Here is a 15,777-nt window from a genome sequence, read left to right as displayed (position 1 = left end):
AAAGATAAGTAGTATGATATGTACTGTTATGTTACTGATATGTACTGAGAGGCAACAAATAGGGAATTCTACTATGAAGAAGATTAACACTGCACAGGAGCAAACAAAAGTCTTGAATGAAACTTGACATTGTTGTGGGGTGAGTGGTGAGTTTAAATGCATTCCTTGATTGTTTACAGGTGCACATAGTTATTATTCCAGGAACATGATTTTATCTGCAGCTGCTATTTCATTGAAATCATAAATTAATTAGACCGTTGTTTAATGTTGAGTAAATTTAAATAGAGAGAGTCACTTTGCATTGTGACACATGCTTCAGTGCTCTGAGAGTGTTTATAGTGCTGTGAGTTTAACACTTCATGACTGAGAGCAGAACAGAACACAATCTTCATCATCACACAAGACAAAAGAACAACAATGAACACAATCACCTTCTTCATCTGGACTCTCACACTGTTTGTTCAAGGTTTGTGTTTCAATAAAATTTTAATTTAACATAATATTATTAACATTGAATCTTACACAAATATTCTGCTTTTTCTATCAGGTTTCAGTGGACAGGTGACTGTGACTCAAACCCCTTCTGTAAAAACGGTTCAGATTGGTGAATCTGTCACTATAAACTGCAAAACAAACACAGCAGTGTATGATGGCTGTACAGGTTCATATACTTGTATGGCCTGGTACCAGCAGAAACCTGGAGAAGCTCCTAAACTCCTCATATATTGCATGCAACAAGCCGTTATACTGGAACTCCATCTAGATTCAGTGGCAGTGGATCCAGAACTGATTTCACTCTGACCATCAGTGGAGTCCAGACTGAAGATACAGGAGATTATTACTGTCAGAGTTTACACTATATCAACAGTCAATATGTGTTCACACAGTGATAAAGAGTGGTACAAAAACCTCGGTCAGTCAGACGTCACAGTGATGCACTGATACAGCTGAGAGATACTGCAGCTGCTCATACAACACAATCACACACAACACTGATCACAGACAAACACTAATAACACTAGATCATCTAAATCAACATCAATCTTGTGTTTCTGAAGAGAATGAGTCAGTGTTTAATATGATCATCATGTTTTAGGTGTAATATATGATCCCTGTCAATCAAACTGAACAGACTGAATTCAGTTTGATTTTTCATGACATTTTCATATATCTCTATTTTCATCCTGACATTTTCAGCAGAAGTGAAACTGGTGTGTTCCAGTCCAGATCATGTGACCAATCAAACAGTGAGACTGAAAAGCCCATTTGCATTGTCAGGGTGGAGTGATTGTGATCCTCTCAGAATAGAGCAGCTCTGTCTCCAGAGACCATGTTCAAACCCCAAGAGCTTTATTTGACTTTATTTCCTGCTACATCAAGCTTGTGAAAAGCACCTGCATCTTCATCTGTTAGTTGAATGATGTTGTCAGACACAAAGTGAACTTGTTGAGAAGCTTTATTGAATGTTACAGCAGATTGAAAGATCACACAGTGCTTTGACACGCCAGCTCTCTTTCAGTATTGAGTTGTAAATCACTACAGCTGCAGCACTAGACTCATGTGAATCCTGCCTGACACAGGACACTCAGATACGGCTCATCTTCAGGAGAGAAACATCAGCACTCAGAGCTCTTGTGGAACGAGACCTCATGAGGAGCTCCATCATGTGTTACTCTGCAGACGTACACCTCTCCCTCTTCCCAGCGTGCTTTGCTGAGGGTCAGGACGCTACTGCGGCTGTAGCGGCCGTCCCGCTGGCTCTCCGCGCTGGTCACGACCCCCTCGGTGACCTCTGACCCGTCCAGTGTCCAGCTCACCAGCGCCCCCTGTGGAGAGTAAGAGCTGAGCAGGCAGAGCAGTGCGGCTGAGTCTCCAGAGATCTGCAGAGAAGAGGGCGGCAGCAGAGACACTGAGGGCTTCACTGTGGGACCAGCTGCAGGAGACAAACACAACACATTCACAAACACAAACACAAAGAAAACACTGTTTCACTCACAGCATTTCAACAGCGGCAGAAATCACGACAATCTGATCCTTCATGACATTCAACATCACTAGAGCTGATATAATATACAATATACAAACTACACAATCACTATATACATTTAAATCAAACCTCAGAAATCAAACTAAACATTGTAAGACACTGACTGATTTAAATCCAGCAGTTTTTTTTCATAAAGTTCTTACATTTTTCTTGAGATGCTCAACTCAAAATGCAATTCAATTCAAACAGAATTAAAACACAACTGAATCATATACATATATTTTGTTTGTATTAAAAAACCCCACTAAATTATAAGCACAACATGAACAAAAGAGATTCAGTATCATTGACTGAAATACAGAAAGTAGCAACATTTACATTCTGATGTCAAATCAATTTCCTCCCCCCATGATATCTACAATAAAAGATGAACTATATATGAACCTAGTACAGAAATAAATGAAGCAAAATTAAACTTGGAATAAACTGAATAAACTCACAGTGAGACATTCAGCATTATGTAAATATATTTAGATTTTTTTAAAGGAATAATGCCTTTCTTCTAAATGTATAAACATGACAATATCATTATTTTAGATTAAATAATTATAAAACATTATCATTGTCACTTTACTTAAAGCCTTTATACGCAATATAATATAAAAGTATTTTAATACATTAATTAAGCATTGTTATACACATTATAATGCATGTATGATCTCATGAATAATTGTAACCACAGTTTCACTGTTAAAAAAATAAGGCAACCTATCGCATTCAGCTAATTTTCTCCAGTTAAAATTAACTTAAATACTTTTGTTCATCTAATGACTCTTTTGTCAAGGCAACTAAAGAATATTTATCAATGCACTGCTTGTTTTTTCATCTCCATGTTTTATTTTCAAAGCTGCACGACATCATTGAACATCATTTGCCTCTTAAATTTAGATTTTTACCCGATTTCACCCAGACAAAAAAGTTGCAAAAGCTGCAGAGAGAAGAACATAAACCTCAACACACAAATCTCAAACATGATGATCAACAATTATAATTCAGTAAAAATATGAACTCTGAACCATATGAATAACTGACAACAACAGCAGCAGCATAAATCAAGACAGTAAATATAAAGCAATAATAATTTTCTAATAATAATTACCTCTTTTTTTTCTTTTCAACTTAGCTAGCTTTGAAAATAAAACACTGAGATGAAAAAACAAGGATTAGCTGCTCACATTGATAATGCTAAATATTATTTAGTTTCCTTGACAAGAAGTCTTCAGTTCAAAAAACCTGCTACTGATTAGATGAACAAAAGATTTTCCTTGATTTTAACTGGAGCAAACTAGTTGAGTTAACTTAAAAGTTGAATCCGATAGGTTGCATTTTAATTATTATTATATATTTTTTAAGTTAGCTCAACATTTTTTTTTTTATGTTCTATTAATTGTTACACCTGACAAACCAAAACTCATGACAAAAAAAAAAAAAAACAATTTCAGAAGTAGATTTCCAAGCTTTCAAATATTATAATGCATTTTAAAACTTTGGCTACAATTATTTATGAAAAGATATGAGGCATTATAACATACAATATGAATAACTTTAAGGCTTCAAGTGAAGTCTCACCACAATATCTAATAATTATTATTATTTAAAAATGTTGTTCTTGTTTCAGCTGTAAAACACTTTCTGAAATCTAAATTGTATATATTTTTAAATAGGAATTAAAAGGACTTACCGAGCACCAGTTTAGTTCCTCCACCGAATGTGTACCACAGTGATACAATCTAATGAAACGGTCGTACAAAAACCTCTATTCCACTCGAGTGAACACAAACTCCAGCAGAGAGAGAGAAACAACACTTCAACACACTGATATTAGAAGAAACTCACATCTTCTCAACACTCACACATTCAGTTTGGACTAAATGCTTTCTGATTTAACACTGTTTATAGATATATATTTGATGACCTGTGACCTCTGAGGTGACCTTTGACCTCTTTTATCATGGATGATGTTGTGGAGTTTCTCATAATGATCTTCTGTTCTTCATATGAAGCTCAATCATCATGATTCACAGAAAAACCTGCAGCTTCAGACTTCAATCTTCAGTCAAAATGTCTTCAAATAACAAGTTTATTGAATACTATATTGAATATCAATAGAAAGTGTCAACAATGAAAATATAAAAATGTATTTAGCATGTTCTACACAGTCAAGCATGTTTTCATATTCAGGGGCACGTTTCCCGAAAGCATCGTTAGCCAACTAAGGTCGTAAGTCCCAATGAACTCTATTGGTAACGATGGAACTTGCGACCGTAGTTTGCTTATCCCTGGTCTGTTATAAAAGTGTCTGGACTCTGGATTATGAATCTCCACACAAGATCATGAAGCGTGAACAATCTCTAATATGTCTGAAATCATCAAATGGAGAAGAAACAGGCTGATAAAGATGGAGACACACATGAGGCTTCATGATAGATGGAGTGACACCATGAACTCTGATTAGAGATTCACAATCAGTCCTGATACTTTCTGAACAGACTCATGATTCATGATCTTTAGTGATGGAGGTTCATCTAGTGGAAGTGATGTTGGTCACATGACTGAATATGGACACACAGAGCCCAGCTAGAAATTTTACATTCCCAGAATGTTCTCAGAACGTCCCAGCTGGTGTCAAGGACGTCATCTAGTAACATTCCCAGTTCTGAGACGGTCATGATGTGGAGTTCTTTTAAGGATTGGGGGACGTAATTTGTTGGACCTTCACGGAATATTCAGGATGATCTCAGAACGTTGAAAGAACCATATGTTTTTTGGGAAACTTGATGTTCCCAGAACGTTCTCACAACATCCCCACTGGTGTCAAGGACGTCGCCTGGTAACATTCTCAAAACATCTGAGACGGTCACGACATGGAGTTATTTAGAATGTTATTTTTTGGTCTTATTGAGGTCCTTCCATCATGTTTACTGAATGTTTTCAGAAACTTTAGTAACATTATAGGAACCTTTAGGGGACCAAACTAGGATGTTACTGCAGAACTTCTTTCACACTTGTTCTTGTTCTGCAGAACCTTCATCAGGAATAATCACTGTGTGTTCACGCTTAATACATTCAAAGATACAATACAGAGCAGGAATATAAAATATATAAAAATACTTTCAGTATATAAAATACTTCATAGACCTTCATATCACAGCAAACCACATATCAGAGCCACATGACAGATACAAAGAAACATGGATTGCCTGTTGTTATTGTTACTATCTCTTAGGAGTCATAAACTTGAGGTGAATGTGTTTAAATCTGAACTCTATTTAAGTGCTGATCAGATCAGAGCAAAAGTTGTGCAGCGTTATAGCCTTATTAGCTAGATTTGTTAGTAGACCATGGCACAATACTCACCCTAAAGTTGTTGATGTAATTTGAAACGTTTAATGATTTTCTCCATTTAGGTGAGACAGCTGACAGACTCGCAACATGATGAACATCATTTTCCAGTAAGCTGAAAAGTCATCTTCTCCTCTGTCATTTGAAAGCTCTGCATAAGGAACTGTTGCTGCGTCCAAATTCGCCTACTTATACTACACCCTAAAAGTATGTACTCTTTCTGTGAACAAAAAGTACTTACTTTTGAGTGTGTAGCAAAAGAGTAGACAAGCTTTGGGACATATTATCATGTCATACAGTTGCGTCTTTGCTCTCTGTCGCATCTAGTCACCGTAAACTGCCCTGTCAATCATCTTACATCCTCCACATTTCATTTAGCTAATTTCCTACCGTATCAAAGAGAAATGCAGCCCGTTGATCTGCAGTCGCGAGTCTTTCATGTGGAGAACTCTCCTCATATTAATGCATAATGATGCATTTAAAAGTTAATGGCCAATCGGATCTTTATAAAAGTCCACATTTGTATTTGCAGATGAAAAATATTTATTTAATGTTATCTATCAGGTTGAACTGATTATTAGTCACTCAAACCTCTCAGCGTCGAACGCACATATCCGCCATGTTTTGTTGTTTTTTAACACTTTTTACTCGTGTTTGTAGTTCTGAACTGAATCCTCATCCAAAGCGCAATGGGTTGTGGGAAATATTAGCCTTTATAGTGTGCACGGATCCACACTTCGAAAATCTACCGGAAATAGTAGACCATCCGGGGACTTTTGGCATACTCTTTTTCAACATACTATGCTTTGGGACACACTTATTTTAATCTCACATACTATTTAGGATGGATAATATGGACATTGGGACGCAGGGTGTGACTTCCTCCTTTTTTTTTTTTCTGGCGGATTGCAATCATGACTTATCAGGTGCATAGCACCACCTACTGTAGCAATGGATTATTGTGTGATGAAACTACATAATATTAATATCAAAAACAATGACTTCCGATGCCGCACCAATGTAAATAGGCTGCCTGAGGAAAAACGTGGAAGTGACCGTGTCCATTGGGGAGTAGATGCTGCCCAGGACCTTTTTGATTGGTTTAAAGAAACGCCAGGTATCCAGTGGTCCACAAATATAGGGAAATGACAGAAAGTAAGGATTTACTATTTGACTGTAATTTATTTTTTATTATTTTTATGAGAAATTTTCAATTCACCTATAGGTGAAATGGGCGCTTCTTAAACGACATTTCCAAATGGGTCAGGATCAGCACAGTCCTGATTGAAATATACCCATCTGACTAACAGGGAATCATATGGGAGCTGCAGCACTTTCATAACAAAAAGAGATTGTTTTACAAACATCTCTAATGTTCTGTAAAGGTTCAGGATTTCTGTTACCTTTAGAGAACTTTTAGAGAACGGAGCGCAAGGTCACGAGAACTTCTCCTCCTACATTGGATGGACGTTCATCTGCACATCATCAGTCTCTCAGTAGTCAGAGTAAAAATAAAACTACTGAACTAACTAAAAATATCATTAGTCATCATTCTGTAACTCTAGTGTATATTAGATTGTCTGTTGTAAATCCTGCCCACTTGTTTGCATTGTCACACATGCTTCAGTGCTCTGAGAGTGTTTATAGTGCTGTGAGTTTAACACTTCATGACTGAGAGCAGAACAGAACACAATCTTCATCATCACACAAGACAAAAGAACAACAATGAACACAATCACCTTCTTCATCTGGACTCTCACACTGTTTATTCAAGGTTGTTGTTTTTACAAATTCTTAAATTTTATTATTTTAAATTGTCAATTATATATATCAATTTTTGTTTCTGTTTTCTCTCAGAGTGTAGAGGACAGATCACTGTAACTCAGAGTCCATCAACAATAACAGCTGTTCAACCAGGACAAGAAGTCAGAATAAACTGTAAAACCAGCAGTGCAGTGTGGGGTGGTAACGAGTTAGCCTGGTACTTACAGAAACCTGGAGAAGCTCCCAAACTCCTCATATATGCAGCAACAACCCGTTATACTGGAACTCCATCTAGATTCAGTGGCAGTGGATCTAACAGTGATTTCACTCTGACCATCAGTGGAGTCCAGACTGAAGATACAGGAGATTATTACTGTCAGAGTGGACACAGTGGTCCAGTGTTCACACAGTGATAAAGAGTGGTACAAAAACCTCGGTCAGTCAGACGTCACAGTGATGCACTGATACAGCTGAGAGATACTGCAGCTGCTCATACAACACAATCACACACAACACTGATCAGTGATGGAAGGGGTTCATTATAAAAGACCACTACCTTAAACAGTTGTATTTTCTGCAGAATTAACAAACTTCAATCTTTACTTATTCATTTGGAAGACACTTTTTTCTGACCTGAAATGAGGATCTACACAAGCATTTGATCATCAGTGAGTCAGAAATACTGCTCATGTCTCTGTGTTTGAATGTAATAATATAAATGAGATGATTAACTACAATCTGGTTATTATCAAACCTTTCATTTCTCAACATCTGGAAAAGCCTCATCACACTAATTCATAGAAAAATTAGACCTCGATAACTACATCAAGTCTAGGCAAACGTTTCTACAACATCCTAAACAACTTTTTCACAGACAGAAATATCCAAATTGGCTTCCAAACAAAATATCATGCTTGAGACCATAAATACCCTCTTGAAAAGATCAACATGACAACTTTAAATTAGACAACATGCCTTCAACAGGCAGTCAGAGATACACACACCTCAGTATCTACATTATTCTGTAAAGCAGAAGTAAGATATCTTCTGTGAAAGTGTGAGACTTCAGATTCATTAGGCACCAGTGTAATGATAGGCATTCTATTGAGTAACCACAAGGTGGCAGTATAGCCTTTCCTTCTGTGTGATGCTTATGTTGTAGATAGACGAACAAGTAGACAGAAAGTTGTTGGACATACCATGTTGTGGATGTCTATAAAATAAAACATAGCTTGCAGCTCACAGAAGCTAGCAGCACAAATGTTCATGCGTGACGTCAGAAGGCTGAACACTACAACCAGTAAATAACTGATGAATAACAAAGTGCAGGAAACGGTAGAACTATTTGTGCTACAAACCACTGTATTTATAATTACTACAATACATTAAAATAATATGGTAAGAAATTTTGCAATATCAATCTGAATAACGAGCAGTTTTACAGATAAAAATAACTGGAAGTGAATGACAAACCACACAAATGCCTGTGCTGCTCTTAAATAAGCTATAAATAAGGTGGATAAACAGCAGCAGAATACCTCTATAACTTTTTTTGTTTGTTTGTTTAACTTTTTTTACTTCAGCAATAATCTGCCATTAAAATGAGACCAAACTTAAGTCTTACTCCAAAGCTTAAAGCTTTTATGACAGGTTTTTTGACACTGACATTTTTGTCCTCTATAGGACCTCAGGAGTTTTAAGGGTTAAGTTTCATTTGTTTGGTTCGTTCTTCAATCTCAAACTATTATTTTGTTTTTATTTCTTAAGCAAACATTAAACTTGAAATTAAATGTCTTGCTTTGGTCTACACTGGAAGTGTTCTGTTAACTCTATTAATCTATAATTACTAAAACTGAAACTAAATATATAAAAACTAAATAGAAATATGTCCACAAAATAAAAGCTAAACTTAAACTAATAAAACCATTAATGAAACTGTCATGATCACCAGCTGGAGTGCTGTGGTTGTCCACCAGAGGGCACCCCCCTCTTGTTCATTGCCATTCACACATGGACTACATCGCCCATAATCCTCTGCCTGGTCTCATCATCACTGATTGTCTACAGCTGTGTATCATTAACTTGTTAGTCCCAGTCTATATAAACCATGGCCGTTTCTCAATATGTGTACTTGTCTGTACTTGTGTTCTTGGGAATCGTCATCAGTCGCTGTCCAAGTACTGTTCCAATTCAAAGTTCGCATCTAGCCAAGTTCAGTTCAAATCCCCGGATGTGTTCTTGATCCGCCCTTTCATCGAGGATGCATCGAGAGGAGACTTGTGCAGACTTGAGACAGCCAGGTATACATCTCGCACTAACCAGCAAGCGTCAATAGTAAAGGAGAAACCCCGCATAATTTAAACATATTACTGTTTTTATGTCATGATATGTAGTTTTAAGAGTTTTTCAGGCGAGAATGTACTGGTTTAAAGCTCAAATTTGTGGTTTATTGATAAAGATTGCGCCTTTCTGACAATTTGATCTGACGTTGTCGGAGTTTTGAGATCCAGGCGATCACCGGACGCTCAGCGCTCATGTGCCCAGCCGAGAGCAGCCTTACCTCGGCTAATCCTTCTGACGTTTGCCGCTGGCTCCGTTTTGGCTGAGGGTAACGTGACGTTTCATAAATTTATATATGGCTATTTAACTTTTGTATCCTACTAAAGCGCTGATTTTGTACGCTTGACTGAATTGTTTGCTTTATTTCTTATTGTATATTCTTACCTTTTATAATGGCTTTTATTGATCATTAAAACTGACATACAACAAATAGAGACATGGTTTTGTTTTATGTTATAGCCTATTTCATTTCATTACAGTGAAGATAATCAGAGTATGCACAAATAGTATTACATTTAATATTTTTGAAATATATACGAAAAGAGGCAGGGTTGTTTAATATTTCGTTTTGTTATAAATATATGCACATTGCAGATAATCAATCACTCGTTGCCTGAGACTTTTAATATGTTTTTTTTTTTTTTTTTTAAATAAAATGAAAAGAGGCAGAGTGGTGTTTTATAACAAATTTCATTTTATTGTTGGCTAAAATATACATAAAGAGATAACCGGAGAAGCCAGAGAGAGCTGAGTGACGTTATCAAGAATGCTGCTGTTCCATTTGCAGAATCACTGGACTTGTGTTCTCCCGTCCACGGGAGTTCGTTCTCCTGAGTCGAACTTGCCAAGTCTTAACTACCAAGGACGCGAGTCCGAAGTTTGTGAACTTGGTTTTGAGAAACGGCCCATGTTCACTCTGTCAGTCATTGCTAAGTCTTGTATGTGTCTGTATGGCATTCTCCCTGGTTTCATGTGTCTTGTTTTTTTGGATTCTCTGTTCTGCTTCTGCCCTGGACTCTCTTATTGTTTGGACTGTGTTTTGACCTTTGCCTGTTTTGTGGATTACGATTGTGGATACCCTTCCAATAAATACTGCGTTTGGATCCTCAACCTTCGTGTTTTGGAGAAGTTTTATGACAGAAACTAACTAAAACTAAACTGAAATTTATAGCAAATTTGAAAATGAAATTAAAATAAAAACTAATTTAAAAAGGCAAAACTACAATAACCTGGTACTCCCTTCTCCAGCTGACGAGTCTGTCGTGTGTTCATCTATAAGCCACCAAATCAGACATCAGGGGCCTGTACCATGAAGCCGGATTAGCTGGCTAGCCAGGTAAGTTTCAGATTAGTTTGCGCCAATCCTGGGTTTTAGGTGCCATGAAAGTAACTTGGCTTTTAGTGGTGTTCATCGCCATAGTAACTTACGCTCCACGGCTAACCTGCTCCGGGACAGGTTATGTTCTGGATTAGAGATCTCAAACTGAAATTGGACCAATCAGATGTGAGCAAAGTGACACTGACACATCCAGTGCAATAAAGTCACGCCCCCGGTTTCTCTTCCTCCAAATTAAAGGTCATTATATAGTAGAAACAAATATTTAACGATGAAATTGTCAGGTTTTAATGATAATATAATTTATATATGATTTGTATAATTATATGATCTATATTTTTATGAATCCATTACACGCACACAAGTTTAGTTTAACAGTAGTTATTAAGCACTTAGTTTCAATGAATATTAATATATATAGATCATATGTAATATAGGCCTAAATAAGGAGTAACTATACTCTAAAAAAGGAGTAAATAGTAATTAAAAATTACAACATGTGACCTTGTATGTTTAAGTCTCTATCGCTATATATTATCAACTATATAAACTAACTTCACAAATTTCACTTGCACTGATTGAGAAAGATCATTTCTTTTATTTGTCTCTTTCACAGACAAGTATTTTCCATTGGTGTGAATGCGTTTAAATTCTTCATTTTCAGCGAAAGAGTTTTGAATGGCGCTGGCTCTCTCGCGAGAAGTGAATCACAGTTTATTTCTGTTGCAAGGCATGTGATTGGCTGTTCGCCACTGATGTCACGGATTCATGTGCACGCGCTCCACAAACTCAGGATCAAAGCCCGAGTTGACAGAGAAAGTTGATGATCAGCATCATGGAACCAAAAAAGGCAGATTGGAGTGGTTTGGTTTGTCAACTCGAAACTAATCCTATAACCCTGAGTTTGTTCAACTACCATCATGGTACAGGCCCCAGGAGACTACAGCAGACAGTCTGTTCCCCTGCCCACCCTCCAGCAGTGCGTCCTCCAGAGTGAGGAAGAGGACAGGGGAAATCATCAGACTCCACTCACCCCGGCCACAACCTGTTTGAACTGTTGCTGTCTGGACGGCTACTCAGAACATTATAGGAACAGGAACAGCTTCTTCACACAGGCTATTTCACTATTGAATTGTTAAATGACTCACAATGCCCAACTCCCGTGCAATACTCCCACTGTTAGTGCAATATCCTGTAAATCCTGTAAACTCACTCCTATTTATTTATTTATTCATATTATTATCCATACACTGTGTGCAGAATTATTAGGCAAGTTGATTTTCTGATCATATTTTTTTTCCAGGCCCATTTTTACCAATTCCAAACCACATCAATCTTAATAACTATTATTAATTTTGTATTTAATAATTGTTATAAGTGATTGTGGCGACCAGGGCGGGCGAGAGCCGTGAGGGAACGGCGCGAGGCCGGTGGCGCGAGTGTAAACGAGCTTCACCTGTGAGGTGCACCGGCCTTGAGTCCCTCACGGAGGAGCTCCGGGAGCATAAAAGGAGGAGCGACTACAGTGAAGGACGAGAGAGGACCAGGCCTGGACTTTACGTTATGTTTTATTATGTTTGTGTGGCCGGCAGACGTCCGCGAGGGTCTGCCGGCATTACTTTCGTTTTGTTTGTTTATTTTGAGATTAAAGTTTTGTTCAATGTTCGCCGGTTCCCGCCTCCTTCTTCCCATATCTACTAACCTCGTTACACTTTTGTTTTCTTTTCTTTTTGTTCTACCGAAGGGCCAGCGGTACCCAAAATTTCAAAAAAAGATTAGTTTCCCCTATCGCTAGGTCCCAAGAGGGCGCAGATGACTTTGCGTCATGCTATGCCTGGCCATACTCACCCCCCTCTTCTATCGCCAGTGGGCAGCAGGACCTGGTTCAAGAATGCTATGCCTTCTCCCACGCCCCCTGTCCAACTGTGGAGCCAGGTAAATGTTGCAACACAGACTCAGACACCACTTCAGGATGCTATGAATTCCAAGTTGGTCCCCTGCGCTCCACCGCGCTGCCCCACTGTGTGTACGTCTGTGGTTTCTCTGGTTCCACTTGTACAGTCTCTGGGGGCATGGCTAGTGCTCCCCAGCCCGTCTCACTGGCTTATTCGGACCATCAGACTCGGCTACCTGATTCAGTTCTCCAGATCTCTGGAACCTCCACGTGTGGTCTCTAGATGGGACTTGGAGGTCCTAGGTGATCTACCCCAGGCTGTGGTAGACACCATCACTGCTGTGCTTTCCTTCCTCCAGGAAGGATTGGAGTGAAGGTTGTAAATGGTAAATATCTGGGAAAGCACGGCCTGATCGCCAGGTTCCTGAGGGGCATGGGGACACTAAATCCTCCTCGCCCTAACCCCATACCGACTTGGGATCTTTCTTTGGTGCTTACTGCATTGCAGAGAACCCCCTTCGAACCGCTGCAGTCTGCAGAGCTGAAAATTCTGTCTTAACTGCACTGACTTCCATAATGCTTGGAATTTGGGCCAGATAACGCTCACATTATCCTGAAACCCTGGCCTGGATATGTGCCCAAGGTTCCCACCATGCCTTTCAGGGATCAGGTGGTGAACCTGCAAGCGCTGCCTTCGGAGGAGGCAGACCCATCCCTAGCGTTGCTCTATCCCATTCGTGCTTTGTGCCACACACACAAAAATAAACTCATAAAGTCATGTTATCTTTGCAAGCACAGACTGTTATTTAGTTTAATCAGTCTTTCTTTTTATTATATAATTAGCATCAAACAAATAATATAGTTCTTATTCACAGTGATTATTAAATGAAAATATTGAAAAATGATTGCACAGCCACCAAACAGTATGTAAATAGGCATTAAACAAAAGAAGAAAGTAGTATGATGCACTTTTCCTTAGCGTTGATTTCCATGGTGACTTGTTGATTCCTCGCTCTGTTGTCTTGTGTGTAACCCATGAACACACTCTGGGTTGGCTAAACTTACTCCCGGATGCATTTTTGGAACCAGCATGCCTTGAGTAAGTAAGGTTTGGGTTAATCAACCGAGAGTTCAGGCTATGTTTGACGGTAAGATGACCTTGCTTTCTGGAATACCCCATTGTTTGTTACAGTAACAACCAAAGTTCCCTTTTATCAATTCAAGAACCTTCATTTGTTTAGGTGTTTACTGAGTTTAATACGAACAATCATGTATGTGGCATATATGTTTTAGCCTACCTAGTTGCTGGGGTTGGTTACATAACCAATCTCTGAATTACCTATTTATTTAGTTATCTTGCTCAAGCAACTGATTACAAACAACAAACAACTGTACAAACAACTGATTTGCCCAACACTGAATAAAATAACAGTAACAGATGTTATCAAACAGTTGCCTACAGTAGCTGGCTATATCAAATCTAGTGTAAGAACCATAGACTGTAAAAAAAAGTATGGATGTAGTGTCCGTGACATCACCCGTAGAGTTCTGAAGAGCAGATTTGAGGCGAAAATGAGGCCGCTGCCATCTTAGCTGCGCATCACAGCACGTCACTCCTGGATAACTGAAAATGGGCAAAGGCGGGACGTGGTTGAACTGAGGTGCCATGGTTACTGAAACCACACCACCTAGCTCGACGTGATCATGTTAGCAGGTGAATGAGATACTATCTAAAATATTAATATTCTAATGATATAACGTATCTTTATTAGTTAATAAAGATAAGTTATATCATTAGAAAGATATAAAGGTTTACTGTCAATCTACGGCGTCTTTTTTACGATTTGCTCCAGCAAATTTGTGTCAGGTTTGCACATGACAACACGAAAAATCAAATGGGACTTCATACCTTTATAATGAAATAGTGATCGCATAAATAAATCCATAAATCCAATCCATTGCACTTTAGTAAAATGTCCATGAGTGTCCATTGAAAAACAAAAAAAACAGTACTTTTTGTCCACAAAAGCATTAAATCCATGAAATATTGATATATTATCCATTGTTTGCATCACATTTCTTCTGAATGATCTGCTCTCCATCATCGTTCTTCAAGCGTTTAAAACTGTACAGGTGCTGGTCATATAATTAGAATATCATCAAAAAGTTTATTTATTTCACTAATTCCATTCAAAAAGTGAAACTTGTATATTATATTCATTCATTACAGACTGATATATTTCAAATGTTTATTTCTTTTAATTTTGATGATTTTAACTGACAACTAAGGAAAATCCCAAATTCAGTATCTCAGAAAATTAGAATATTGTGAAAAGGTTCAATATTGAAGACACCTGGTGCCACACTCTAATCAGCTAATTAACTCAAAACACCTGCAAAGGCCTTTAATTGGTCTCTCAGTCTAGTTCTTTAGGCTACACAATCATGGGGAAGACTGCTGACTTGACAGTTGTCCAAAAGGCGACCATTGACACCTTGCACAAGGAGGGCAAGACACAAAAGTTCATTGCAAAAGAGGCTGGCTGTTCACAGAGCTCTGTGCCCAAGCACATTAATAGAGAGGCGAAGGGAAGGAAAAGATGTAGTAGAAAAAAGTGTACAAGCAATAGGGATAACTGCACCCTGGAGAGGATTGTGAAACAAAACCCATTCAAAAATGTGGGGGAGATTCACAAAGAGTGGACTGCAGCTGGAGTCAGTGCTTCAAGAACCACTACGCACAGACGTATGCAAGACATGGGTTTCAGCTGTCGCATTCCTTGTGTCAAGCCACTCTTGAACAACAGACAGCATCAGAAGTGTCTCAAAGACAAAAAAGGACTGGACTGCTGCTGAGTGGTCCAAAGTTATGTTCTCTGATGAAAGTAAATTTTGCATTTCATTTGGAAATCAGGGTCCCAGAGTCTGGAGGAAGAGAGGAGAGGCACACAATCCATGTTGCTTGAGGTCCAGTGTAAAGTTTCCACAGTCAGTGATGGTTTGGTGTGCCATGTCATCTGCTGGTGTTGGTCCACTGTGTTTTCTGAGGTCCAA

The 15,777-nt window shown here is 38.3% G+C and overlaps 1 pseudogene and 2 gene segments (V, D, J or C); 2 read left to right on the top strand and 1 right to left on the bottom strand.

Annotated features, from left to right (window-relative positions):
• Window positions 1–325: 325 nt before the first annotated feature.
• Window positions 326–15,777, top strand: part of LOC125247270 — a 213,203-nt gene continuing 197,751 nt past the window's right edge. The window contains 2 exon segments of the V gene segment in view: window positions 326–466; window positions 548–884. Of these exon segments, the coding sequence occupies window positions 418–466; window positions 548–884 (386 nt within the window).
• LOC125247272 overlaps window positions 1,439–15,777 on the bottom strand; it is a 241,774-nt pseudogene continuing 227,435 nt past the window's right edge.
• On the top strand, window positions 6,950–8,079 carry LOC125247307. The segment is given in 2 exon segments: window positions 6,950–7,163; window positions 7,247–8,079. Coding segments are annotated over 2 exon segments (369 nt in total).

This window comes from Megalobrama amblycephala, linkage group LG15 (assembly GCF_018812025.1).
Source record: "Megalobrama amblycephala isolate DHTTF-2021 linkage group LG15, ASM1881202v1, whole genome shotgun sequence".
Classification (NCBI taxonomy): domain Eukaryota; kingdom Metazoa; phylum Chordata; class Actinopteri; order Cypriniformes; family Xenocyprididae; genus Megalobrama; species Megalobrama amblycephala.
The sequence above is the reverse complement of the archived record's forward strand: the minus strand, read 5'-3'. Positions and strand labels throughout refer to the sequence as shown.